This window comes from Mastigoproctus giganteus, chromosome 14, assembly GCF_048544385.1.
Source record: "Mastigoproctus giganteus isolate SK-2022 chromosome 14, ASM4854438v1, whole genome shotgun sequence".
NCBI classification, from domain to species: Eukaryota; Metazoa; Arthropoda; class Arachnida; order Uropygi; family Thelyphonidae; genus Mastigoproctus; species Mastigoproctus giganteus.
This window is the reverse complement of record NC_143588.1, coordinates 124,140,121-124,168,082: the sequence shown is the minus strand read 5'-3', so window position 1 is coordinate 124,168,082 and position 27,962 is coordinate 124,140,121. Positions and strand designations below refer to the sequence as shown.

At 37.9% G+C, this 27,962-nt stretch overlaps 1 protein-coding gene across 1 annotated transcript in view; it reads right to left on the bottom strand.

Moving 5' to 3' along the window:
• LOC150075707 (calcineurin-binding protein cabin-1-like) overlaps positions 1 to 27,962 on the bottom strand; it is a 1,104,404-nt gene that overhangs the window by 43,060 nt on the left and 1,033,382 nt on the right. Inside the window, exon 43 of the mRNA XM_090388624.1 lies at positions 16,996 to 17,149. Within this exon, the coding sequence (XP_090244750.1) occupies positions 16,996 to 17,149 (154 nt within the window). The remainder of the gene's footprint in view (positions 1 to 16,995; positions 17,150 to 27,962) is intronic.

Below are 27,962 nucleotides of genomic sequence, written 5' to 3'. Positions count from 1 at the left end.
AGTAGGTAAACTAGTTTGTAATGTGGACTCTTAGCATAGCTATCTCTACACGAAGTGATATATATGAAACCTGTGGGTGTTTTGTGAAATTTGGGAATGCAGTAAATGTATGGATATTTAGTGTTCAGGTTGATTAAGCTTAATTTTTTTTTTTGCAAGGATAGTACTTTCTTAATAATATTGTTGTATAAAACTTTTTACATATTAGGCTGTAATTGTTGGTGGCTTTGTCTATGGTTGTAATAATGAATCTATTCTGTATCTTTTTTAGATTGTGCTTAATTTTGCTTAGGTTGTAAACTTTGGGGGGATGTAATTTGTTGTATGCTAGCATGATCAGTTTTTGATTGCCTGGTATGTCAGCGCAAGCCTATTATGGAAGGCTACTAAAGGTGTGTTATGTTTGTACGACAATTTTAAGCAGAATTGCATTAAGTCTGTGTGCAGTTGTTTATTAATCTTATAGGTATTGCTGTTGGTGTTGGGTCTGAATTTAAAGCCGAATGAAAGTATTTCGCGTATATCAGGATATTCTATGATATTCTGATCACCAGTGATGATATGTTTATGGTACCTGTCCACGTATTTATGATATTGAGGTAGATGGCCGAAATATTCGGCCTCAATATCGCTATTAATTTGGTTGCAAGCTGTTTTTTTTGTAATTGCAAACAGGAAGCAGGAAAGGTTTATTGTAGCTGAATCTGGTGTATATGCATTGGTGATAGGCAATTAATTTGTGTGAATTTATAGCCTTTACTATGGCTATGTAATTAAATATATCATTACTGATCTTAATATTGATGTATTCGTTTGTGACCGTGGTACTATTGTTCAACTTCAACTTAAAGATGTCCTTAAATATGTGGTTTAATTGTTCGTTATTGTGTTTATAAGTACAGTTGATTTTTGCTAGTGCTCTGAGTTTGCTGTTTCATGCCAAAGATAGTATCATGTATATGCTTGATGTGTGTAATGGGTTTATCCCAAGTACTTAACATATCAATAAAATTACATGTTACCTTGCTAGTGTGTGTTATTTTAGTAGTGGTTGCTCTTTTAGTTTTTGTTTTAGTTTTTGGCCTTTTTACCATTTGGAATAGGTTATATATACAAGCATCTTGTATGTTATTATTGGTATAGCAGTGTCCATTGAATTTATTGTTCATGCCATAAGGGTAGAGAGATTCATGTCTCAATATGAAGATATTTTCTTTTTCTAATCTGGTACAAAGGTTATTATCTCTAGTTAAAATAGTGATGGTTGTATTATTAAAGTTATGCACTTGAAAGTGTTGTAATTCGATGTCTTTTTTGTTTACGAAGATCTTTATGTGTGACCTATGTACATTAGTTCTGATATGTAATTCCCCTCCTGTTTGACCGATGTATTTTGCATTGCATTCGTTGCAGTTTATGAGGTAGTAAACCACCCTGCTAGTATGGCAAAATACTGGAGCTTCTATATTGTTAGTGTGGTGATTACTGCTCATGTATGGGCAGGTTAAGCATACCGTTTTTTTGCAAATGTTGAATTTTAATTGGCTGTAAATTAGATTATTATCAGAATCTAGCTCTGTGCTATTATATTAGGTGTAGTACTATTTACGGTTATTGCCTTGCTAGTTATGTCCGTAAGTGTACCATAATTGGTACCACTAGAATCGCACTGGGCAGCAGCATGATGTTTAATGATGTTAATTACAGACACCAGTAGGCGCTTGAGACTGCTATTGCCGCATATATACCAAATACGCGCTTTTATTCGGTCTTTCTAACTGTCTCACTACATATGGTAAGTCGTATCCTTTTAAATATATTAGACACTGCTTATGCTTGCTAACTTTTTGTACCTAATCAAAAACCAGGATCCCTTCCTATAAGGAACGGGCAATTACGCTCCCGGTTTAATACTAAGTATCCTTATGCTTTGCTTTTTCCTATGCTGACCTTGCTTGCTGTAAAAAACTCTACTTTTCATACCTCATGAACTATTAGAGTAATTCAAGGGGGACTGAGGTACAACAACTATATTCTACTCTACCACCGTTCACCTTCTGTTAGCGCTTACAATCTTTTTGATTTAATAATTAAAATGCGAAACTCTTACTACACATATATAATTATAACAGTGGATGGAGCTCATTCTTAGTAATACTATTAATTTTGTAAATTAGCTATCCGTTGGGCTAAATGTCATCACACCAGTCTACGGCAAAATTTTATTATACATTGATAACCTTAACATCCTAATAAAGTTTAAATTTTCAGCCATGTCGACTTGGGTATCTACTTTTTGGAACTCCCATTCTCGTATACCACACTTATGTATACTTTTTACTGTCTTTTGGATATTGTTGGACTGGATGATGATAACAGAAACGGATAGCTCGTTAATTACGGTTGATATAGTGAAAGTGTTAGCCCTCGATAAAGTCCCTTTCAACGTATCTACATACTTAAAATTGTAATAATTTTTATATGTTGCATGTGTATATATTATTTTTTTCCAGTTTCCATTGGCGCGTGCATAGGTCTTCATGTTTTGATGGGCTATGGCGTATCACAGGCTACAATAGTTCTACACTATACCGACCTACTTATAGGTAGGTCGAGGTAGGAAGCCAATATGGCCATCTTACCGTCTGGACATATTTTAGTCAATACCGTAATTTTTGATTTTAAATATGTGTTTTAAGTGTTATTTAACCAAAGAAAAGTATGCACACAGGATTATAAAGAACAGAGGATCACGCTGGTGAGATATTTTTGTCATTTACTTGGGGACATCGTCTGGTTTAAGCATTATTTATCTGTATCTTTTGTTGCCAGACCGCATGGTCACCATGTGGCTGGTGCAGGGCTATAGAGAGTCTGCCGATATAACGCGGCGGCCACGTCTCAACCTGACACCTTGACTAGGGAGGTGCTATAGCCACTGTACCCTTGGACAGTGACTGGCTCCCAACCTTTCAACAAACTGAGTGATTTTATGAAGAAAGCTAATATGGGATATTGTGTATCCCCCCCATAAACTCTCCATGGTAAGGCATGAACTATCTTCTCGACCACACTACTGTATTTTGAATGCCACCATTGTGCTCGCCGCTCCCTAGAAATCCCCTAGAGAAGTAGTTCCATGCTTCTAGGGGTATTTATGTATTCGGCTTTTGTCTCCCCCTCCAATGTGACATGTGGGAGAGACAATATCTTTGAAAACTGTTTTTGCAGCAACAGACAAACCTACGAACTAGTGGTGGGTAACAACTGCCATCTTTTAAAAAGAGCTACCAGAATGTACTGAAGCATTCCCGATTATCCGGACTCTCCTGATTATTCAGAATACGTAATAATGGAAGGGAGACACGAAAAAATTAAGGACTCCCGGATGCAGAAACAAAACAATGAACTGACCATAATAGATCAACCAGACAAGATGGAGGAGGAGGCCCGTTCCGGTGTCAACTTAAGCAAGAGGAAAAACCGAAAGGAAGTGGACCCTAAATTCGAACGGGAGACCCATTCTCAGGCTGAAACAAGCAAACCAACTGCATCACAAAGAGATGCAAACAATGAAAGTCAGCAGGAGCCACCCCTGCACCATGCATTGCTGGAGGGCTCAGTCTATGAACAAACCCTCAGACTGAAAACGGCCCTAGAGAATATTTTTAAAAAACCGAAATAGGATATCTACGGCTCTGAGGTCCCAAATAGTGACCATATTTTACAAAATGGAGACAATGATCCATTACACATACCTAAAAAGCCAAAATGCTCTACAAGGCTAAAAGCCTATATCCAGCGCGAGATCCACTGTTGGCCAAACAAATGCCAACAGTGGATAACGCGCCCTGACATACTCGGAAGCGCTGAGGGCCCCATTAACGAATGAAGCTGAATCGAACGCAGAGGGCTACCAGAGGAAGAAAGCTCTATTACCCACACCAAACCTAGGATCGCTAGGTTTAGTGTGGTTTATATAGGTTTATAGGTATATATACATCCCATGCACTTTTTTTCTCTGACCCGTAACTCAATAGTTAATATGACTTCAATTTAGGTCAAAGCCTTGAACAGTATTTCTTTGTTGGTATGAAAAAATGCCTTGTAGCTGCTTTGATTACTTCTCTGAACACTTCCCATTTAGAATTTTCTCTTGGTAGCATCATCAGTTGATTCCACTGCACAGAATTTAAAAATTGTCTGAAAACTCTGCAACCATCCTTAGAAAAGCAAAAGCCTTTCCTTTTACTCCTGCTACCTAGTAAGTCTTTTACCTAAACATTCTTAATGCATGAATAATCACTGCTGATAACTAGTTCGTAATTATTGCTTCTTGTTGCCTCTCTAACGTGCTACTGTAGAAAACAGTCATCCAAGAAATCCACAAAAATTTTGCTAATGTAAGAGTGGCCATCACAAAAATTCTAGTGAACATCTGGAAAGTTAAAATCATTCATTTTCACTCAACCCTGCCAACCTTTGAATCAGACGATACAACGGTTGGCAGGGTTGTTAAGGACACTACTGACTCTGCGCTGCTGCAACAGGATCTGGAAAGCTTGAGCAGATGGGATGAGAGGTGGCAGATGAATGGAAACAGTAACCCCAGAGCAACGTATAAACTCTGTGGTACTACACTGACAGTGTTAGAGAATGGAAAGGACCTGGGGGTGTTTTGTGCAGGCAGATATGAAGTTCTCTGAGCAGTGCAGACGGGCTGCAAGAGTAGCGCATGGTGTCTTGTCAATGATATACAGGAATATTTCTAGCTGGGATGAGGTGATTATTCCCTTGTATAAGGCAATGGTCAGGCCACACTTTGAGTACTGTATACAGGTCTGGAGGCCTCATTTCAAAAAGAATGTAGAGCTGCTGGAATGAGTACAGAGAAGGGCAACAAGATTAGTGAATGGAACAAAGGGTTGCTCTTTCGAAGAAAGGCTTAAATTTTGCAAATTACAGTGTCTGGAGACTAATCACCGGCGAGGTGATCTGATAGAGGTGTATAAGGCCTTGAATGGTTTGAGCATGCTCAATGCCGATGGGAATCTTCCACTTGCTCAGAATAGCATTAGCATTAGCATTAGCATTAGTAGAGGCATTTGATGCAAGAAAGCAAGCTTATGCAGCATCAGCCAAAAAAAAAAAAAAAAAAAAAAAAAAAAGTAACATAAATAAATAAAAATAACCACTTCCACTTCACCCCTCTGTTCGTTCGAAATACCTGTCCAGCTGAGCCTTAAACTTATTTAGGCTATCAACTTCCACGACAAGGGATGGAAGTCTGTTCCACCCACCAACCACCCGCTGGCTAAAGGCAAATTTCCGCACATCTATCCTACATCTGTCTTTCCTCAATTTGAATTTATGCCCTCTCAGGTGATTTTTCTGAGCTAGAGGAAGAATCCCATCAGCATTGAGCATGCTCAAACCATTCAAGGCTTTGTACACCTCTATCAGATCACCCCGCTGGTGCCTAGTTTCCAGACACTGTAATTTGCAAAACTTAAGCCTTTCTTCGTAAGAGAACCCCTTTGTCCCATTCACCAATCTAGTTGCCCTTCTCTGTACTCGTTCCAGCAGCTCTACATCCTTCCTGAAATGAGGCCTCCAGGCCTGTATACAGTACTCTAGGTGTGGCCTGGAATAATCACCTGAGAGGGCGTAAATCCAGATTGGGGAAAGATCGATGTAGGATAGGTGTGTGGAAATTTTCCTTTAGCCAGCGGGTAATTTATTAAGCGTAACCTAAATAAATTTAAGGCTGAGCTGGACAGGTATTTTGAACGAACGGAGAGGTGAAATGGAGTCGTTTTTAATGGTAATGCTAATTATGATACATTTTAATTTGCTGGCACACTATTTCATTCCATAGCTGTTTGGTATAATCTTCACAGTAATTAGGTCTATAACACACTCTCAATTTTGTTTTCCCATTGCTTATATCACACCAACCTCACTCAGCATTATACTCATTACCCAAGTGAACTGGGTGCACTGCCTTAGATTTATTACTCTTCTTAACTAAGAGCATAATCACATCCACCACTCCTGTTTATCCTTCCTGTATACCTTGTTCTCCCCATATTCAAATTCAGCACTACTTATGTCATAGTTATCAGTCATCATATAACTTGGAGGGATATGATGGAGTTTAAGATTGACAGTGTTTTGCCGAACGCTGGCAAAAATTACTTGCCCGATATACCTAGCACAGAATTAGATCATGTTTGGGTGTTGGATTTTTTTTTTTTTTTGCAGATATAAAAATAATTATTCCACTTTTTTCTTTGTTAGCACATCAGCTTCTGTGGCCATAATGCACCTCCCAAAGTTTTTGCATTTACTCTGATCCAAGCCCGAGGCAGGATTCAAACCCATGGCACTTTACCTAACCAGCTAGCCTAGTCAGCCATTATTCCACTTCTAATACTTAATATATTCATTTTTTGGATTAATTTCTCATGTCATCCCTGTTTTTCTGGGCTATATTAAAAGTCATTATAAGCCAATAAAAATAGCACTAGAATAGTCAAGTGATATTCAGTAATTGTGTAATATTTTTTTTATCTGATAAAAAAAATCCAGCATGTAAACAAGACTACCCATTGCACATTATATTTCAATCAAGTTTTATTTTGTTGCTTTCAATACAGCTGAAACTAATATGATTCTTTGTTTAGTGGTAGATTTTTCATAGCTATAGCCTTGTTTTGCATTTTGGCTACATGGTGATTTTGCAAAATATCCTGTAAATATGGTATGGGGGACAGTTTTTAGTAGAATATCCCAGGTTCCATACTAGGTTCATTGTTGTTTTCTCTATTTTACTGATATTGATATTGGCAAATCAGTCTTAATGTATAGGTGATAAAAAGATAAGTAGTAGGCAATAGTATCTAGATCAGAAAAGGTTCCCAACCTTTTTTGACTCGCAAACCACTTTCAAAATAATATTTTTTATCACGAACCCCTCTCAACATATTTTTAATGTGAACTGAAATCGTATAATATTTCTGAATTTTATTTATAAAATATTTTCAGTACATTTTTATAAGCGATATTGCATAATGATAAAAAATATTAAGTATTATTTATACTTAACTGTAAAACAGTTATTAATAAATCCAAACTAGATTTTGAACAGGCTAAGGGTAGAAAACTTGCTTCATGTCCAAATGGTAGCTGAGAATGCTGGTTTCTTGCCAAAGCTATTTTGCTGTAATTTTTGCCCATCTCTATTCCCACCTCTAACAAAACCAGATGGTTCTGTTGTCACATCAGTCAAAGATAAAGCTGACCTGCTAGCATCCTATTTTTCTTACAACTCATGTATTGATGATCTTGGAAAATCACCTCAAACCATTCCCAGTACCCTCCATTCAATGCCTCATGTGGAGGGGCGCCTCCATAGCCAGGTGGGCAGGAGCAACAGCGTAGCACACGCTTCTTGATTACAAGGGGTTCAAGCCCGTGACCACCAAATATGGAGGATGCGGAAAGGTCAGGGAATGACACCGCATATCCCAAGAGCAATATGGCCTTAGTTCCTAATGCTCCTAGAAACCAAATAACAAACAAACAAACCTCATGTGATCTTCCGTCAAAAGGATGCCAGGATTTTGATGAATCTGATGCTAAGAAAGCTCCAGGTTCTGATGGCATTTCTCCACTTGTTCTCAAAACCTGTGTCCCTCAACTTATTCCTGATTTGTCTTTCTTTTTTCACTTTCTTATTCGAAAGGTGTTTTTCCTTCTGCTTGGAAATTTGCTCATATCCAGCCAGTTCCTAAAAAGGGTGACAAATGCCTTCCATCCAATTAACATCCCAATGCGATTACTTCTAGTCTTTCCAAAAAATGGAGAAATCAATTAACTGCCAATATTTCATCTGATCAACGATGGCCAGTATGGATTCCATCAGTGTCATTTCACTGGTGATATTCTGGCTTACGTTACAAATCTATGGACACATACAATGGAAAAGTTTGGTGAAATTCAAGTCATTGCTCTTGACCATGATCTTTATGCCAAACATGACCTTTTGATCATGTTTGGCATAAAGGTCTTGAACCAGTATTCTCCCCAGAAAATTTGGCCAGTTGGGAGCATTATGAAGTATTTGGGTGGGGAAATGTAATACTTCACAATATTATAAAATCTTATTTATAAATGTGACTTATGTGATCCAAAGCGAATATTAATTGCATAATTTAACATTATATGCTCCTGTTGCATTGACCTCGATTGCATAGTATGTTCAAATTAATATTGATCGAGATCAAATTCAAATTATTATATTAGGGCCACCCATAATTTCTTACATCTACCCATATATGTATTTGTCTGTAAATATGCGCGTGTTCTCTGGTCAATTTTCTTGTTTGCTGGATGAAAAAACCCCAATTGCTGGTGGGGTGAAACCTTGCTATCTATACCTGAGACTGACTAACTCAGCCACAGAGTGAAAAAAGCCCATTAAAGTTCCTCACATCATTGACAGGATTCGAACCCTGTCATTGGGTATTGGGGAGGACGGTTACGATACCGCTGTGCTACACGCAGATATTGATCGAGATCAGTGAGCAGTACAACATGGTACTGCAAGAATCGCTTAAATTTTAGCAAGGCAGCGCACCCATTCGATAGGTCCTGAGGAGAAGTCTTCTAAGTAAGTTTCCATCCGATGGTTTGCCAGCTGTTCTTTATAATTGGGTACCCAGTATTCTCTGACCACTCACTGCAGTTGATGGAAGATGGCTGTCTTCTAACTTGTCCACTAATGCTGGTATTCCCTAAGGTTGTTCTTTCTCCCACTCTTTTCCTCCTCTATACTAATGACCTTCCATTGATGGGAAATCCTATCCACAGTTTTGCTGATGATAGAACATTGCATCCACCTTCCAGTTTGAGAAACCTTGCCCTGCTCAAACAGCTTCAACTTCTCAAGTAACGTTAAATGCTAATCTCCAGATAATTCTCCAGTGGGGCAAAGATAACTTAATTTCAATCCTTCTAAAACTCAGTCCTGTCTTATATCTCACAAAAAGGATTCTTCTGCTCCTATGCTTATCTTCGATGATGCTCTGATTTCTAGGCAAGATCTTGGGGATTACCCTGACTTCTAATCTCTCTTGGCATAAAGCACATTACAAATATTGCTTCCTCTGCTCTAATAAATTGAGTTTTTTCTTTTACTCTCTGCGTTACTTTTCTTCCAAACAATTTTTGACTCTGTAGAAATCGCAAATCTGACCTACCATGGAATATTGTTCCCACATCTGGGGCAGTGCGCCCAAAACCTCTCAGGCTTCTAGATTTCATTTAAAAGAGGGCAGTTAGGTTATTTAATGTCTGATCTCTAATAGTCTCTCCACTCTGTCTCACACTTTTTTCTGTTGCATACCTTTCGTTTATATACTTGCATGGACGCTGTTCTTCTGAATTGGTTTCTATAATTCCTGCCCTCTTTCAAAGCAGTCCGAACACATGCCGCAACCAGTCAACATCATTTTGCTGTCCAAGTTTGAACTCAGAATCAACTTTTCTTACTTCTCATTTATTCATCCAACTTGTTTTCTGGAACAACCTTTCTTCATAAATATTTCCTGAAAATTACAATATACAGAAGTTCAAGTTTAATGTCAAGAAGTATCTTCTTTTATCTTTTCAACCTTCAACCCATGCACGGTACTAAATATTATAGGTTCTAAATTAAAGTACCTATACATAATCATCCTTGAGAATGAAAAAAAATTAGTATGGAAAACATATTTATTTCAATTTATTTAACTTATATACTGTAAACAAATTATAAGGAATTGTGGGAGATGTTTTCTTTGGAAATTTTTACTTTTTGTTTAATTTTATTTTACTTTATTGTTTATTATTAGTTATATTTTGTAGTTTACAAAATATAACAATGTAAATCTAAGCAGAGGCCCTTACAGAATATTTATTGCGAACTCCCAGGGGTACGTGAATCACTGTTGGGAATCGCTGATCTAGATGATACTTCTCCCTGCCAACATTTGTATCAGCTGGATTAATATCCAGATGATAAGATTATTAGGAGGTAGTTAATGACTAATTAGGGTTATGCTACTACAACAAAATCTAGAAAATTAGGAAGATGAGCTGAGAAGTGCAAACGAAGTTTAACCTTCACAAATGCAAGATGCTGCATATGGATAACAATAATCTCAGGTTAAGGTATCAATCATGTAGTACCAAACTCAGGGTGGTGGACAATGTAAAAGACCTGAGGAAAACTGTGCATACAAAGTTCTCTGAGCAGTGCAGACAGTCGCCAGGACAGTTCACTGAGTTTTGTCCATGATACAGAGGAATTTTTCCAGCAGGAATAAGCAGTTGATTATTCCATTGCATAAGCCAATGGTTAGGCCATACCTTAAGTACTGTGTATGGTTCTGGAAGCCTCATTTTGGAAGGATGTGAATCTGTTGGAATGGCTACCGAGAAGAGCAAGATTAGTGAGTGGAACAAAGGATGCAACAAGAAAGGCAGAAATTCTGAAAATTACAGCGTCTGGAGACTAGGCACTATTTCATTAAGGCTTTGAATTGATTGAATAAGCTCAATGTTGATAGCATCCTTCTTCTTGCTCAGACTACACACAAGGGCATATATTCAAATTAGGGATGGATGATTGCAGAATACATATGCAGAAATTTTCTTTCACCGAGTGGGTAGTTGATTGTTGGAACCAACTTTCACGTGGTGTTGTAGAAGCAAGTAAATTGAACAAATTGAAGAACTACATTAACCATTAGAGGGGATGGACAGGTGACACGGGAAATGGTTGTTGTTTATTTTTATATTAATATTAATACTATATGACCAAAAGTAATTGGAGATCCTTTGTAGAATACTGCACAGTCATACATACTCATATAATTCTGAAATCAGTATGGATAATGGATAGGACTTGGGCTTTCAATGTGGAAAAATGATTTTATTTTGCATGCACGTGAAGCTCACATAAGTAAACTTTCTGTGCATACAACTGATACTTGCCTGTACTGCAAAATCTACTATAGTGGACATTATTATAGAAAGACTATGATAATTTAATGAAAATATAAGCTAGACAGTCTCACACAGAGTTCATGCTGAGTACATGCCATCTGAGTAGTAGTAGAGGCATGTGATGAAAGAAAGCAATCTATTGTTATTATTTGGTTTTTAGGAGCATTAGCAACTAAGGCCATATTGCTTTGGGGATATGCGGTGGTCATTCCCTGACCTTTCCATATCCTCCGTATTTGGTGGTCATGGGCTCAAACAATTGTCTAATCAAGAAGCGTATGCTACGCACTGCTGCTCCTGCCCACAAAGGCACCAAGAAATCAAGCGTATGAGTTTAAATAGCATCAGGCAAAAAAAAAAAATAAATAAATAAATAAACAAATTAAATAGATTAAAAAAAATAACAGACAATTTCAAACATCCATTTCCTCTAAATGTTTATCCAGTTCCTTCTTGAATTTATTTAAGTTATCAACTTCCACGACAGATGGAAGTTTGTTCCAGCAAATAGCTACGCACCTGTTAAAAGCAAATTTCTGCACATCTAGCCTAGAATTTATGGCCCTTAGGTTCACAATCGGCACAAGCTGAACAATTCCATCAGAATTCAGCATGCTCAACCCATTCAAGGCCTTATTCACCTCAATCAGATCACCTCGCAGGTGCCTAGTCTCGAACTGCTGCAATTTTCAGAATTTAAGCCTTCCTTGGTAAGAGGATCCCTTCGTTGCCCTCACACGTCTTGCTGCCCTTCTCTGTACATGCTCAAGCAATACTATATCCTTCCGAAAATGAGGCCTCCAGACCTGTAGACAGTACTCAAGGTGTGGCCTAACCATTGCCTTATACAGAGGGACAATCACCTCCTTTGCCCTACTAGCAAAATTTCTGTATATCATTGACAACATCCCATGCCCTGATCTAGCAGCCTGTCTGCATTGCTCAGAAAACTTCATATCTCTTACACAGGTCTTTTTCATTTTTTACCACACTAAGTGTAGTACCACACAGTTGGGAAGTTACTCTGGGGTTATTGCTACCCATGTGCAGTTCTATGCATTTGTCAATGTTAAACTTCAATTGCTACTTCTCAGCCTGTCTGCCCAACTTTTCAAGATCCTCTTGCAGTATCACTGTTATTGCTGTCATTAACATCACTGCAAACCTTTGTATCATCTGCAAACTTGGACATTCAGCCTGATATGCTTTAATCAATATCATTGATAAATATACAAAACAACAGTGGGCCCAACACTGAACCCTGGAGGATGCCACTAATATTAGCCCACATAGAGCAGCATCCATTGATTACCACTCTCTGTCATCTCCCACTCAACCACCCTTTTATCCATTGTAGCAACTTGCCCTTAATACCATACTGCTCCAATTTATATAGTAGTCTTCATTTGCAACAGTATCAAAAGCTTTCCTGAAATCTAAGTATATGATATCAAAATTATTTTTGCATCCTGTTTCTTTGTAACCACATCATACTATCCAATCATATAATTTTCACACAACACTTTCACTTAAAACACCCATGCTCTATCTGAATTATTACTGCTGTCTTGTCTAGATGATCCTGCAATGCTTCTTTCACCAGTGACTCCATTATTTTCCCAGGAACAGAAGTTAAACTAACAGGTCTGTAATTACTCGTCACCTTTTGATCTCCCTTAGTGAATTGGGGATACATATGCACATCTCCAGTTCATGGAGACCCCCTGAATTGTTCGATTCAGGGGGGGGTCTCCATGGAACATAATTATGGCTAAGGGTTTGCTTACTTCCTGTGCCACCTACTTTAATATAACTGGAGATCCCATCCACCTCAGGTGCCTCTCATATGCTTAACTTCAACAATTCCTCCTCTACTTCTCTCAATTATTAAAAATTCATTAAGCCACCTTTTATAGTTTAATAAGCTTCTGTTCTTCACTTTTCTAAAATAATTTTGATATCATTTAATTGGATTTCAGGAAAGCTTTTGATACTGTTGCACATGGAAGACTGCTTTACAAACTGGAGTGGTATGACATTAAGGGGAAGTTACTGCAATGGATAAAGCGATGGTTCAGTGGGAGACAGCAGAGAGTTGTAATAAATGGACATTGCTCTATGTGTACTAATGTTATTAATGATGTCCCCTAGAGTTCGGTGCTAGGCCCATTCTTGTTTTGTGTATTTGCCAATGATATCGATGAAGGTATATCAGGTTGAGTGGGTAAGTATATCAGGCTTAATGTCTAAGTTTGCAGATGATACAAAGGTTGGCAGGGTTGTTAATGTCAGTATGCTACCGCAACAGGATCTATAAAAGTTAGGCAGGTGGACTGAGAACTGGCAACTGAAGTTTAACGTTGACAAATGCAGAATACTGCATATGGGTAGCAGTACTCTGAGAAACAAACCAACTTTGGTACTACACTCAGGAAGAGGAGAATGAAAAAGACCTGGGGGGGGGGGGTAATTGTGCAGTCAGATCTCTGAGCATTGCAGATGGGCAGCCGAAGCAGGTCATGGAGTTTTGTCAATGATATACAGGAATTTTGCTAGCAGAGACAAGGAGGTGATTATGCCTTTGTATAATCAATGGTCAGGCCACACCTTGAGTACTGTGTACAGGTCTTAAGGCCTCATTTTAGGGAGGATGTAGAGTTGCAAGAACGAGTATAGAGAGAGGCAACAAGATTGCTGATAGGAACAAAGGAGTGCTCTTACCAAGAGAGGCTTAATTTCTGTAAGTTGCAGCATCTGGAGACTAGGCACTTGCAAAGTGATCTGATTGAAATGTACAGGGCCTTGAATGGTTTGAACAGTTCAACGCTGATGGGGCATAGATTCAAACTGAGGAAAGACAGTTGTAGAATGGAAATTTGCTTAGTCCGTGGATGGTTGATTGCTGAAACAGATTTCCATCCATTGTTGTGGAAGTTGATAGCTTAAATAAATTCAAAACAGAACTAGACAAACATTTGGAGTGAATGGATGGGTGAAACAGAAGTTTTTTTTATTTATTTATTTTGGCTGATGCTATATAAGCTTACTTTCTTGCATCACATGACTCAACTAATGCTAATGCTAAAGAATTCCTCATGTGTGAATGCATATGCAAAATAATCATTGATTGTCAGCTACCCAAACCATTGATATCAAGTGAACCAATCTGATTCATCCCCTTCCTTCTAGAATTTATATAAGTAAACTCATCCTTGCTGTTTTCTCAGCATCCTTTGCCAAAGATTTCTTGTAATCTGCCTTCACATGCCTACTCTCTTTTGTGACTTGACTACAGAGGCTTATAGCCTCTTATATCTGGCTTCAGTGTCTCCTGATAATTTATACGCATCCCATGCATTTTTCTTCTCTGCCTCATTAGTTTATCTGACAATCATTTAGGACTAATCCTTGTACAATATTTCTTAATCAGTATGAAAAGCCTAGTAGCTTCTATGATTAATTCCTTGAATGCTTTCCGTTTAGGATTTGCTGTTGGTAAACTGAGACCACTGTAGTCACTCTTACTGAAGCAAAAAACTTTCTTTTTCTTTATATCTTTAAGTAAATCCCACATCAGTACACTGTGATCACTGCCACCTAGTGGTTCCTTTATCTGCAAATTCTTAATGCATGAATAATCTGAGGAAAGCATTCTGCAATGCTTTCCTCAGATGGACTTCATAATGGGTCGACGAGGTCAGAGAAACATACACTAATATGTGAATCATTCATAGGGAAATGCAGAGCCCTGAGTACAGTGGTAGGGCAGCTGTGCATAAGTTAGATTGGTCAGCTCATTCCCAATCTCAACCCTAGTGAACAACACCTGTGGGGCAAACTACAGCAAGAGATTAGACTCTGACCAAAGCAGCCTTCTTACAAACTGACTCTGGCAGCTGCTTTGCAGGATTAATTCTTTGGATATACACATATAAGGGGAATAATAATTTCTAAACTCTGTTTAAAGAAATGTGGTGTGAAATCATCAAGGAATTTATGAAGGAAAGAATTCCAGAATTCAATAAACAACTAAATTGTCTAAGATATATATTTCAGTTCAAGAAAAAGAATCACACAACAGCATTCACAACAAAGGACACTACCACAATCAAGGAAATAAATATGGTTTTAATAGTTTACAACTTTAACAATTTTGAAAAGTTCAGTCATTTTTTTAAAGATCTACAGTAGATTCCATTTTGTTCATCGTGATGAAAATGTGAAACATTTAAAATAGGAATTGCACATTTGTAAATTATCATTCTAGATTTCAAATAAACTTCCATTAGTCCAGAATGCAGTATGGTATTTTGATCCTATAATAATTTTATTTGTGCTTACAGTTCATAGCTAAATATAATTGGTTTTCTGAAAGTGATTCAGAGCAGTGGAGGCATGATTTTCCAGAGCATATTTCAGTGCATCACTTTGCTAATTGATTCACATGAGTTTTATTTAATATCGTATCACAAACATGACAGAACATCAGATAAAACTTAGTGTCAACTTACTATCAATGTCTTGGTAAATGGTTGGTTTCAATAAAGTTATGCAGGCGAATGCCATGAGACATTCAAAACCAGCAGAAAAATTTGCCCTCTCCTCACTTGACATTTTGTTTTGATGTTTTATAAAGCAAATACAGAGCAAAGGAAGAAAATGTCAGAAATGGAACAGATTTTATTATAACTGAATGGGTTAGAGAATGGGACTGTTATCAGCTGGTAGGTGTCCTCAATTGGTCAGACTACACTGATGGAACAATTGTATTTAACTGTGCTTAATCTAAGTGAAACCAAGCCAGTTTTGGGAGGAAAACTTCTCATTTAAACAATACCTGTTATGTGTGCACTTATTGAATAACTGAGATGCATTAACCTATGCAATATTATTAGGCCTGATGTAACCGAGTGGTCAGAAGTGAGAATGCATAGCACGCGTTCCTTGCATGGACCGGGATTCAAGCCCGTGACTACTAAATAAGATAAATATTTGTATGGATGATTTATTGTAAACTCTACTGACTTGGTTGTCATGCCAGAGTATGAAGAGAAAATTTTTTAGGACCGACGTAGCCGAGTAGTCAGGAGTGAGAGTGCACGGCACGCGTTCTTTGAGTGGACCGGGGTTCAAGCTTGTGACTACTAAATACGATAAATATTTGTATTGATGATTTATTGTAAACTCTACTGACTTGGTTGTCGTGTTGGAATATAAACAGAAATTAATTTCTTTTTTTTTTTTAAATAAAGACATTAAATAATGGGGGAAGCTACATAATGGTTGTTATTTGTTTAAATGGAAATTTTTCTTATTAATGGTTAATATCAGTTTGTATTTATTTAGTAACTACCTTTAACTTCTGTAGCCAAATTCCAATGAAGTCTTCAGTTTTACTTCTTGTCATAGATAAAAAATATGATCTATAGAAGCTAGATGAAATTCATAACAAAAACAGTAGACTGGTACTAAAACATGTGTCTGTCTCTCTCTCTCTCTCTCTCTCTCTCTCTCTCTCTCTATAATGCACACATTCTACTACATCACAAGCTATAACTTCACTGTGTGTGTGTGCACACATTTTTTGATATCAAAAAATTGCTGATATACATATACTGTATGATAACCAAATAAAATAAAAGATAAAGAAATGAAATCAGAAAGCTCAGCAAAAAAAATTTTATTAATGCAGCATGTTCAGCACACAATGCTGTGTAACATTCATTGGCTTTCACATTCAGCAGCCCACTGACAAGCAACATCTCCAATGCAATCACAGGCTATTTCTACAAAAGGTGGGGATCATTCCAAATATATACAATGATAATATAAAAACAGGCAAAATTTCATACAAAAATGTACATGGCTGATGTATAAAAATGGCAGTCAGATGGCATTATGCCTGGCAGTGCAAGAGAAAAATCTGTTGCTATGTTCGTTTACCTTTCGACACCAAGTCTAAACTATAGGTGACACCACTGGCAGTACAAGAAGTGAGTGTAGAAGGCAAAGAATTATCTCCTTGAATATCAGCAGAACATGACACTTTAGATGTGGTAGTACAGGAAACATTGCGAGGAGTGTCTTGGTTGCTTTGCTGTAGAAGGATAAAAAATAGTGTGCAAAGATTTAAAAAAGAAACAACAAAATAATTATGTACACAACTCTAAACTGAAATGTGTTAAGGGCTTTATCCTCAGGCTGCGAGGGATTTAGACAACATACAAGTTAGTGCAAATGCATCATCATTTAAGTTATATCTCATATTGTGAATACCTTCACAACGAGTTGCCATGATATTGCACTACTTTGAATAAGTAACACTTCACCAAAGGAGAAGACTGTTGTTACTTATTCTCAGCGGATACCACCACCCAGATGGCACCGTTTCAGGGCTATTTGGCCCTTCTTCTGTGGATGGGTAGATACCCTAGTGATGCAATGATGGCAAGACAGTTATGAAGTATAACTCCACACTATGAGAGATGCCTGATGGTATATAATATTATAATATAACAATAATATAATATAACAATAATATTATTATCAGGCATCTCTCATATTGTGGAGTTAAACTTCATAACTGTTTTGTCATCATTGCATCACTAGGGTACTTATCCACTCACCGAAACTTTTTTATAAATGACATGGTCTTGGCGCATTATAGCCATAGAAGCTAATGCGCCAAAAAAACCAAAACCCAAACCCAAACCCACTCACCGACGAAGGGACAAATAGCCCTAAAATGGTGGTGGTATCTGCTGTGAATAAGTTAACAACAGTCTTCTCCTTTAGTGAAGCATTACTTATTCAAAGTAGTGCCATATCATGGCAACTCGTGAAGGTATTCACAATATGAGTTATAACTTAAATGATGCCGCATTTGCATATTTGTGCTAATTCAGAGTTTAGCTGTTTACTAATATGATGCGTTTGCACTAACTTGTATGTTGTACACAACTCTAGTAAACTGAAAACTAGCTTGTTTTGTATATTTGGTGGCAAGGACCGTTTCACTGGTGTAAGCACCAGTAAAAAGTGAGCTTAGTATTTACAAAATTTTCAGTTCACTGCAACTGCTTCAAAATCCATATAGGGTGAATCAAAATTATGTATATAAACACTATGATATTTGATATCTCAGGAAGTTTCTGACTATATATAAACAAAGAACGGTTTCAATTATATTAGGTACATCCACTATCAGAAGCTACTTGACATGTTCAAAATGTCTGACTACAGCACCATTGATTTGATTTGATTTTGATTTTATTGGCGCGAAAATGACTATGGTTATACTGCGCCAAGAAAACATTAAAATATCAACAAAGATAAATTCTGGTAACCTTTAAATAAGTTACCTTGTCAAATTGTTATATTTATATATATAAAGGCAGTATAAGTTTAAAGGTAAATTATCCTATTTATATGTGTGTATATATTAATAGTTTGTAAAAACTTAAAAACTGCTGACACGTGGTCGTTGTCTGATAAAATCTGACTGAGTGTATAAGGCCCAGTCAGATGAGTAAAAGTGGTAAAATATATATTGTGAACATGGATAAAATTAATATAATCTATTAAAATATGCTTTATTAATAAAATGGTGTTGCAAGACTCGCACATAGGAGAGTAATTTGCCCTCAGCAGAAATGAATGTCAGATGACCGTGTCCTATGCTGAATCAAGCAAGAACAACTTCCTCGCTCCGATTCCTGCGCAGACTGGACCGCCATGTTTCTATTACAGGCTTTATCTGGTATAATTTATTTGTTCTCTCTCTCTCTCTATGCCATAGTTCCTTTGGGAATATATCTTGTTGTGTATTATTTGCCTGTAGTCAGTATAGGGGACTGACAGGCAAATATTATTAGTGGGAGCTGCTGATTTGGCTGCAGTGTCAGCCAAATCATTTCCCCTTATTCCAATGTGGCTAGGAATCCAGCAGAAGCTGATATCAAACTTGTATTCATGAAGAGAATGTATCTTCTGCTGAACCTGACAGAGAACTGGATGAAAGTTGTCTCAAAGATAATAAAGCCTGTAATACACTCAAAGAATCAGAATATATTATTGCCCTTTGGCACTGACAAGTTCAAATGTGACAAGTTCAAAGGTGTTTTCGGTATGGTATTGGCAGTTGCATGGATGATATTTTCTGTGATGTACATGACTGCATGATTGATAGGCTTCTGACTGACTGCATTAAGGTCAAAATTTGCCTGATGCTGGAAGGCATTCCGGTCAGCCTGACCAGTCTTCCACTGTATAAGCAGGTTATCACAGGGAAGTGATCACTTCCATATGGGTTCTCCTCCACTTCCCAAGTCAGTGAAGGGAGTAGAGAGGAGGAGCAGATAGAAAGATCAATGGCAGAAAATGTACAGGTAGGCATGTGGAAAAATGTGTTGGTTCCCACATTTAGAAGGGAGAGGTCATTGTCATTTAGCATATGCTCTATGACTCGTCCCCTTCCATTATTGCTAGCCCTACCCCACAGGGTGTTATGTCCATTAAAATCCCCTAGAAATAAGAAAGGGGGAGGCAACTGCATTACAAGATCTTCCTGGGCGATGTCAGTCCCAGGTGGCCAATAAATTGAACAGATGGTTAATAGAAATCCCACTGTAAGGCGAATTGCAACAGCCTCTATGCTGGTTGCAAGTAGCAAGGCCTGAACTGGAGTCTTGTTGCCTACAAGGATAGCCACTCCTCCACGAGCAGAACCATCCGAAATTCTGTCCTTACGAAAAATTGTGACGCTATGCCTGGTGGGATCATCATTTGCCTATAGATAAGTCTCCTGCAAGCTAAAGCAAACTGGCTCGTGCTTTTGTAGGAGGGCCTTGATGTCATCAGTATTTCACCGGAATCCACGACAATTCCATTGTAGGAATTTAGCCATTATTTTGGCTTGGTGGGTCCATCAGGCGGCGGCTTCCGAGGTGCTGAGGGCTTACTTTTGTCAGTCTTCGATTTATCATTTTTGGGGAAGTGTAGATGCTGTCTCGTGTCCATTTCTTCCTCCACAAAGAGTTCCAAGATTGATTTGTCTGGTACCTCCTTATTCTCTACATCAATTGTTTCTGGTATTATGGGTGACTCTTCTGAACTTTTTAGCTTTTTTTTTACCACTTGGTTTTGGTAGTGGTGGAGCAGTAGGAGGTACGGATATAGGAGTGGCAGCTTATTGTGTTTTTTTGGTGGGCTGTTGTGAACTCAATAAATAGCGTGCAATCGGAGTGAATGAATCTCTTGGTGGTATACTCATCTCAGTTTGTGTACCGATAGTGTACTTAGCAGAAACCTTCTGGGCATATTTATTGGTTGGATATGTTTTCTGGCCTCTGGGTTATTTGTTTTATTTTTTAGGAGCATTAGCAACTAAGGCCATATTGCTCCGTGAATATGTGGTGGTCATTCCCTGACCTTTCCGCATCCTCTGTATTTGGTGGTGACGGGCTCGAACCCCAGTCTAATTAAGAAGCGTGTGCTACGCACTGCTGCTCCTTCTCACCTGGCTATGGAGGCGCCTTGGCTTCTGGGAGGAGATATTCAGCTGTTTTCAGTTTTTGGATTTCTTTTTCATCCTTCCGCCGCTGGCATGCTCTAGAGTAGGCGGGGTACTCTCCTTGGAAATTGACACAGATCAGTTTTGAAGCCGAACGTTCCTTGCTCTCATGGTCTTTAACACCACATCGAGCACAGGCAGGGTTACCACGAAAAGATGTTCGTGAGTGGCTGTATTTTTGGCATCTGAAACACCTCAGTGAGTTTGGGATATAAATCCTCACTGGGCAGTTTAGATAGCATGCCTTGATGGAACTTGGAGGCCGTGGGGTGTTGAACGTGAGGATAAGAACTCGGGTAGGAACGAGATTCCCATCCTTTCGTATCGATATTCTCTTGACAGTTGTCACTCCTTGGTCTTTCAATTTAGAGCAGATTTCTTCTTAGGAGACATGAAGGTCTCACTATGATATAACACCTCGTAAAGAATTCAGTTTTGTGGGGGGGGGTTACGGTGATAGGTAATACCCCCATGGATGTAGAGTTTATGTTTTTTGGCGCTTGTTTTGTGGTAGAAGCTTCGACCAAAAGGTCACCAGAATGCAGTCTTTTTACAGATTTAGGTGACCCTGCCAACCCTTCTAATCCTTTCTGGATAAAGAAGGGTGACGTCTTCCCAATTGACTGTTCTCCAGTGGAATGGAGAATGAGGAAGAGCAGTGTCACTGATGGTGGTGTATCTTCAGTTCTGGCTCTTTTTTACAGGTGTTTTGTGAGTTATCATCTCGATTAGGTAGGGGCTTTGTTAGAGCACCAGAAGAATTTGAATTTATAATACTCATAGGAGTAAAGTAAAAATTTCCGATGCCCTAAGTACCTCACTCACCATGGAGCCATATGTGGGGATGTCCACTCGTGAACTAGCAGGTACTGCGTACACGAATGAGATGCCAAATTCACTTAGAAGCACCATACTCACGTTTCCAATAAGCCTTGATCCCATCCCAGGACCAAAAGGAGGGAAACACTGGAACACAGTTGACCCAAGCAGTAAGAACCACCCACCGATTGATCCCAGTCAGGCCAGTCCGGGTCCACCCGTCTTGTTGTGCAGGGGCCAAAGTGGTGTATCAAGGGTGGGCCCCACATTCACCAGGATCCCCCTTTCCGAGTTTCCATGGGTCGCAGTGCACGGCTGCACACGCCGCATTCCAATGATGTAACCCTGGATCCCAGCAATGCTAATCTGGAAGGCCATCAGCATCACTGGGAGGTCCCCTCACCACGTACAGGTGCCCACATCTAGGGGACAGCACCATTAGATGAATGGCATCATTTCTCAGCAGCTTGACATATGGTGGTGCACATGTAAGCTGTAATTTTGCCTTCTTCCTGTTGTATCACCACCTACAAATCATGAATTGTGGCCTATGAGTGGATTTAGATTTAGCAAATTCTTTAAGAAAAAACAAAAAAATCAAAATTCCTAAATTAGAAGATAAAAGGTTTAAGGAACCTATACAGAAATAGATGGTGAGAATTAGAATTAAAGGAAACAGAATATGAAAATCAGTCAATAAAAGAAAAATGAAAAAAGATTAAAATTTGTATTAGGCATCATATGACATTAAGAGAAGCCAAAATATAAAAAGAATAAAAATTGGTTATCATGGAACACAGAAGTCAATGACTACTTGGCTAACTTCAAAGGAAATTTTGTTCAGAAACATTTTTCAAATAAAAATAAAATAGATACTAAAAATATAAGAGATCTGCAATAGAATTAATGAAGAAATACGAAAAATAAATCCAGCACGATGAGGTTACAGATGTAATTACATGAGCAAATTATTTAAAAACAATTATATCAAGGTAAAATGCAGCAAATATTAGAAAACAAATAAAATAAAACAAGATCAGTGAAGAGGACACAGAATGAAATGAGGAAGAAATTAAAGGAATAATAGGAAAAGTGCAGGTATAGATAAAATAAATAATGAGTTACTAAAATATGGAGGAGAAAAGCTAACTACAGAAATAATAAAATTAGTGAAACCGATTTTTAAGGAAAAGAACATACCAAGTAACTTGTGGAAAAATATAACAATACCAATATATCCATAAAAAAAAAAAAAAAAAAAAAAAGATAAGCATATGGAAGAAAATTATAAGGAGATAAATTTATTAAACTTCACTGAACTGTACAGAAAGGTATATCTGAAAAATTAAATGAAATTTAAAGAATTAATGGATGAGCAGCAAGGATTTATGAAAAATAGATCAGGCATATATGTGATATTTATGTGATTATGTATATATGTGATATTAATGGACACTACTCATTGTGGACTAATGTTATAAGTGGAGTAACTCGGGGTTCAGTGTTGGGTCCATGGTTGTTTTCTGTATTTATAAATAATATTGATGATGGTATATCAAGCTTAATGTCCAAGTTTGCAGACGATACAAAGGTTGGCAGGGTTGTTAAGGACGCTACTGACGATATGCTGCTGCAACAGGATCTGGAAAGGTTAAGCAGATGAAGTTTAACATTGACAAATGTAAAGTACTACATATGGGAAACAGCAACCCCAGAGCAACATATCAACTCTGTGGTACTACACTGACAGTGGCAGAGAATGAAAAGGACCTGGGGGTAATTGTGCAGGCAGATATGAAGTTCTCTGAGCAGTGCAGACCGGTTGCAAGAGTAGCTCATGGTGTCTTGTCAATGATATACACGAATTTTTCTAGAAGGGATAACAAGGTGATTATTCCCTTGTATAAGGCAATGGTTAGGCCACACCTTGAGTACTGTATACAGGTCTGGAGGCCTCATTTCAAGAAGGATGTAGAACTGCTGGAACGGGTACAGAGAAGGGCAACAAGATTAGTGAATGGAACAAAGGGTTGCTCTTACGAAGAAAGGCTTAAGTTTTGCAAATTACAGAGTCTGGAGACTAGGCACCGGCGAGGTGATCTGATAGAGGTGTATAAGGCTTTGAATGGTTTGAGCATGCTCAATGCCAATGGGATTCTTCATCTTGCTTAGAATAATCACCTGAGAGGGCATAAATTCAAATTGAGGAAAGACAGATGTAGGATAGATGTGCGGAAATTTGCCTTTAGCCAGCGGGTAGTTGGGTGGTGGAACACACTTCCATCCCTTGTTGTGGAAGTTGATAGCCTAAATAAATTTAAGGCTCAGCTGGACAGGTATTTCGAACGAACAGAGAGGTGAAGTGGAAGGGTTTTTTTTTTTTTTTGGCTGATGCTGCATAAGCTTGCTTTCTTGCATCATATGCCTCTACTAATGCTAATGCTAATTTATGATAAAGCAGATAACAGAAAAATCATTAGAGTGTAATAGACCAATTTATGTCTTTCGGGGATTTAACAAAAGCTTCTGACAGAGTTAAAATAAAAGATGTAACAGAAATCTGAAGGCTGCACAATTATTTCTATTAATTGTCCTTTAAACAATTACACAACACCCACACACAAAATGCATAATCGAAACAGATCAAAGAAATAAGAATAGAAATAGCTAATGGAATAAGACAGGGAGGATAGCTGTGTCCAGGTTTCTTCAGCTTATAATGCATGAGCTAATTAACACAGTAAACAGAGTAAATAAAGGAATTAAAATAAAAAATAAGAAATTAAATATATAACCTGCTATGCAGATGATGAAAATGATTTGCAAAAAATGTTACATAATTTTAATAAAAAAATAGCAAAAGAGCATAATATGGAAATATCCAAAGGGCCTAAGAATAGCAAAAGAATCACTTAGATGTAAATTAGAAGGGAAAATGATAGAACCAGTAATGAAAGTTTCTAATTCATGAAGAAACAGGGAAAAAAGCAGTGAAAGTGAGTAAAATATCAGGTGGGGGGATAAAATTTAAAGCAATCTGAAGAGCAATTGGAATGGTAAAGTTAATATACATAAAACAAGTATTAGTAAATTAATAAGAGGAGTTTACCTCAATATAGTACGTGGAACACGTACTATATTGAGGTAAACGTGTAATATTGAGTATTACAGCTCTGATTCATACTATATAAAACAAGTATATATATAACAAGTATAAAGTAACAAGTAAATATATAACAGGTATAGCATTAATAGAGGCATTTGATGCAAGAAAGCAAGCTTATGCAGCATCAGGCAAAAAAAAAAAAATAAATAAAATAAATAAATAAATAAATAAAAAATAACCACTTCCACTTCACCCCTCTGTTCATTCTAAATACCTGTCCAGCTGAGCCTTAAACTTATTTAGGCTATCAACTTCCACGATAGGGGATGGAAGTCTATTCCACCAACCAACCACCCGCTGGCTAAAGGCAAATTTCCTCACATCTATCCTACATCTGTCTTTTCTCAATTTGAATTTATGCCCTATCAGGTGATTATTCTGAGCAAGAGGAAGAATCCCATCAGCATTGAGCATGCTCAAACCATTCAAGGCTTTATACACCTCTATCAGATCACCTCACCGGTGCCTAGTGTCCAGCAACTGTAATTTGCAAAACTTAAGCCTTTCTTCGTAAGAGCACCCCTTTGTTCCATTCACTAATCTTGTTGCCCTTCTCTGTACTCTTTCCAGCATCTCTACATCCTTCTTGAAATGAGGCCTCCAGACCTGTATACAGTACTCTAGGTGTGGTCTGACCATTGCCTTATACAAGGGAATAATCACCTTATCTCTGCTAGAAAAATTCCTATATATCATCGACAATACACCATGGGCTACTCTTCCAGCCCGTCTGCACTGTCAGAAAACTTCATATCTGCCTGCACAACTACGCCCAGGTCCCTTTCATTCTCTACCACTGTCAGTGTAGTAACACAAAGTTGATATGTTGCTCTGGGGTTGCTGTTTCCCATATGTAGTACTTTACATTTGTCAATGTTAAACTTCATTTGCCACCTCGAAGCCCATCTGCTCAACCTTTCCAAATCCTGTTGCAGTAGCATAGTGTCAGTAGTGTCCTTGACAACCCTGCCAACCTTCGTATTGTCTGCAAACTTGGACATTAAGCCTGATATACCATCAATATCATTTATAAATACAGAAAACAATAATGGACCCAACACTGAGCCCTGAGGGACTCCACTAATAACATTAGTCCACGACGAGCAGTGTCCATCGATTACCACTCTCTCTTTTCTCCCCCTCAGCCACCCCTTTATCCACAGCAGCAATTTCCCTCCAATGTCACACTGCTCCAATTTGTGCAGCAGTCTTCCATGTGCAACAGTATCAAAAGCCTTTGTAAGATCCAAGTATATAATATCAAAGTTATTCCCTGCATCCAGTTCCTTTGTGACTGCATCATAGTATCCAATCAAATTGGTCAGGCAAGACTTCCCCTTAACAAAAACCATGCTGTGTCCGAGCTATAACTGAAGTCTTGTCTAAATGATCCTGCAGTGCTTCTTTAACCAGTCCCTCCATTAATTTTTCCTGGAACAGAAGTTAAACTCACAGGTCTATAATTACTTGTGTCAGCCTTTGATCATCCTTTGTGAATTGGGGTCACATTTGCACATCTCCAGTCTGTGGGTACCTCAGACTGGAGATGTACCCTGAGTCCAAGGAAGCTCTCATAATTATGGCTAAGGGTTTGCTTACTTCCTTTGCTGTCTCCTTTAATATAACTGGATAGATCCCATCCACCCCAGGTGCCTTTCTTGTATTTATCTTCAACAATTTCTCCTCCACTTTACTTTCAGTTATTACAAGATTCTCTAGCTTATTGCCAGAGTTGAATACACCTCTGGCATTCCCCTCGCTGAATAACTCCTCATGTGTGAATGTCGAGGCAAAATATTCATTCAGTTTGTTAGCTACCTGAGCAGGATCATCAACAGTTGACCCATCAATATCAAGTGGACCAATCTGATTCATCCCCTTCCTTCTAGAGTTTACATAAGTAAAGAACTCTTTGCTGTTTTTCTTTGCATCCCTTGCCAAAGATTTCTCGTAATCTGCCTTCGCCTGCCTAACCTCCTTTGTAACTTGGTTACAGATCAACTTGTATCTATCATAGGCTTCTGTGTCACGTGTTAATTTGTATGTATCCCATGCATTTTTCTTCTCTGCCATATGTCTCATTAGTTCATCTGACATCCACTTAGCCTTGAACAATATTTCTTAGTTGGTATGTAAAGCCTAGTAGCTTCCAAGATAAGTTCTTTGAATGCTTCCCATTTTGAATTTGCTGTTGGTAACATCATCGGTTGGTCCCACTGTATAGAATTTAAATACTGTCTCAGTACATCGTAGTCGCCTTTACGAAAGCAATAACCCTTCCCTTTACCCCTAATGGTAGTTACCTCTTTGAGTAAATCCCACTTCAGCACACTGTGATCACTGCCACTTAGTGGTTCATTTACCTGCAGATTCTTAATGCATGAAGAATCACTACTGATAATCAAATCAAGAGTATTACTCACTCTAATTGCCTCCCGAACATGCTGATGTAGAAAACAATCAAACCATTCAAGTATAAAGTAACAAGTAAATATATAACAAGTATAAAGTAACAAGTAAATATATAACAAGTATAAAGTAACAAGTAAATATATAACAAGTATGTATATAAAATAGAACCTTAATTATTATTAGCCGTATGGTGAAAGGAAGCCTGAGGCTTATGCTGCACCAGCCAAAAAGAAAATTTTTCTGAATTACCCAGAGAGAGAGAGAGAGAAAATCACCAAGGAAGAGAAGAATGATGATATCCAGCTCAGTACCCTAGGTGTGCCAAGCCCATAACTCACCAGATGTGGCCCCTGGGGTTATTTTTGTATTTCTTTCTATACACTGCATTTCATGCTATTGAAATTGAAAAATTATATTTACACACAGTAGGTGCAATTTTTCAATTATAAGGTAAACATTAGGTGTATAAAGCCTTGAATGGATTGAGCAGGCTCAATGCTGATGGGATTCTTCCTCTTGCTCAGATTACAAACATGAGGGGGGCATAGATTCAAAATGAGGAAAGACAGTTTTAGAATAGATGTGCAGAAATTTGTCTTTAGTCAGTGGGTAGTTGACTGGAACAAACTTCCATCTGTATCTGTGAAAGTTGATAGCTTAAATAAATTCAAGGCGGAACTAGGCAAACATATGGAACATGGATCAGTGAAATGGGACGGTTTTTTTGTTGTTTTTTTTTGCTTGCTTTTTTACATCATATGCCTCTACTAATGCTAGCATGTTAGCTTAAACAGATTTTACAATACATGGAAAATCTTGCATTTCTATCTTCTGAAATTTTATTTTCATACTTCTTTGGCAGCTTACTGAAACATTAATTTTCATCACAACACACAAATAGAATGATATGGTTGCACATTAATGAGAAGAAGTCCATTATCC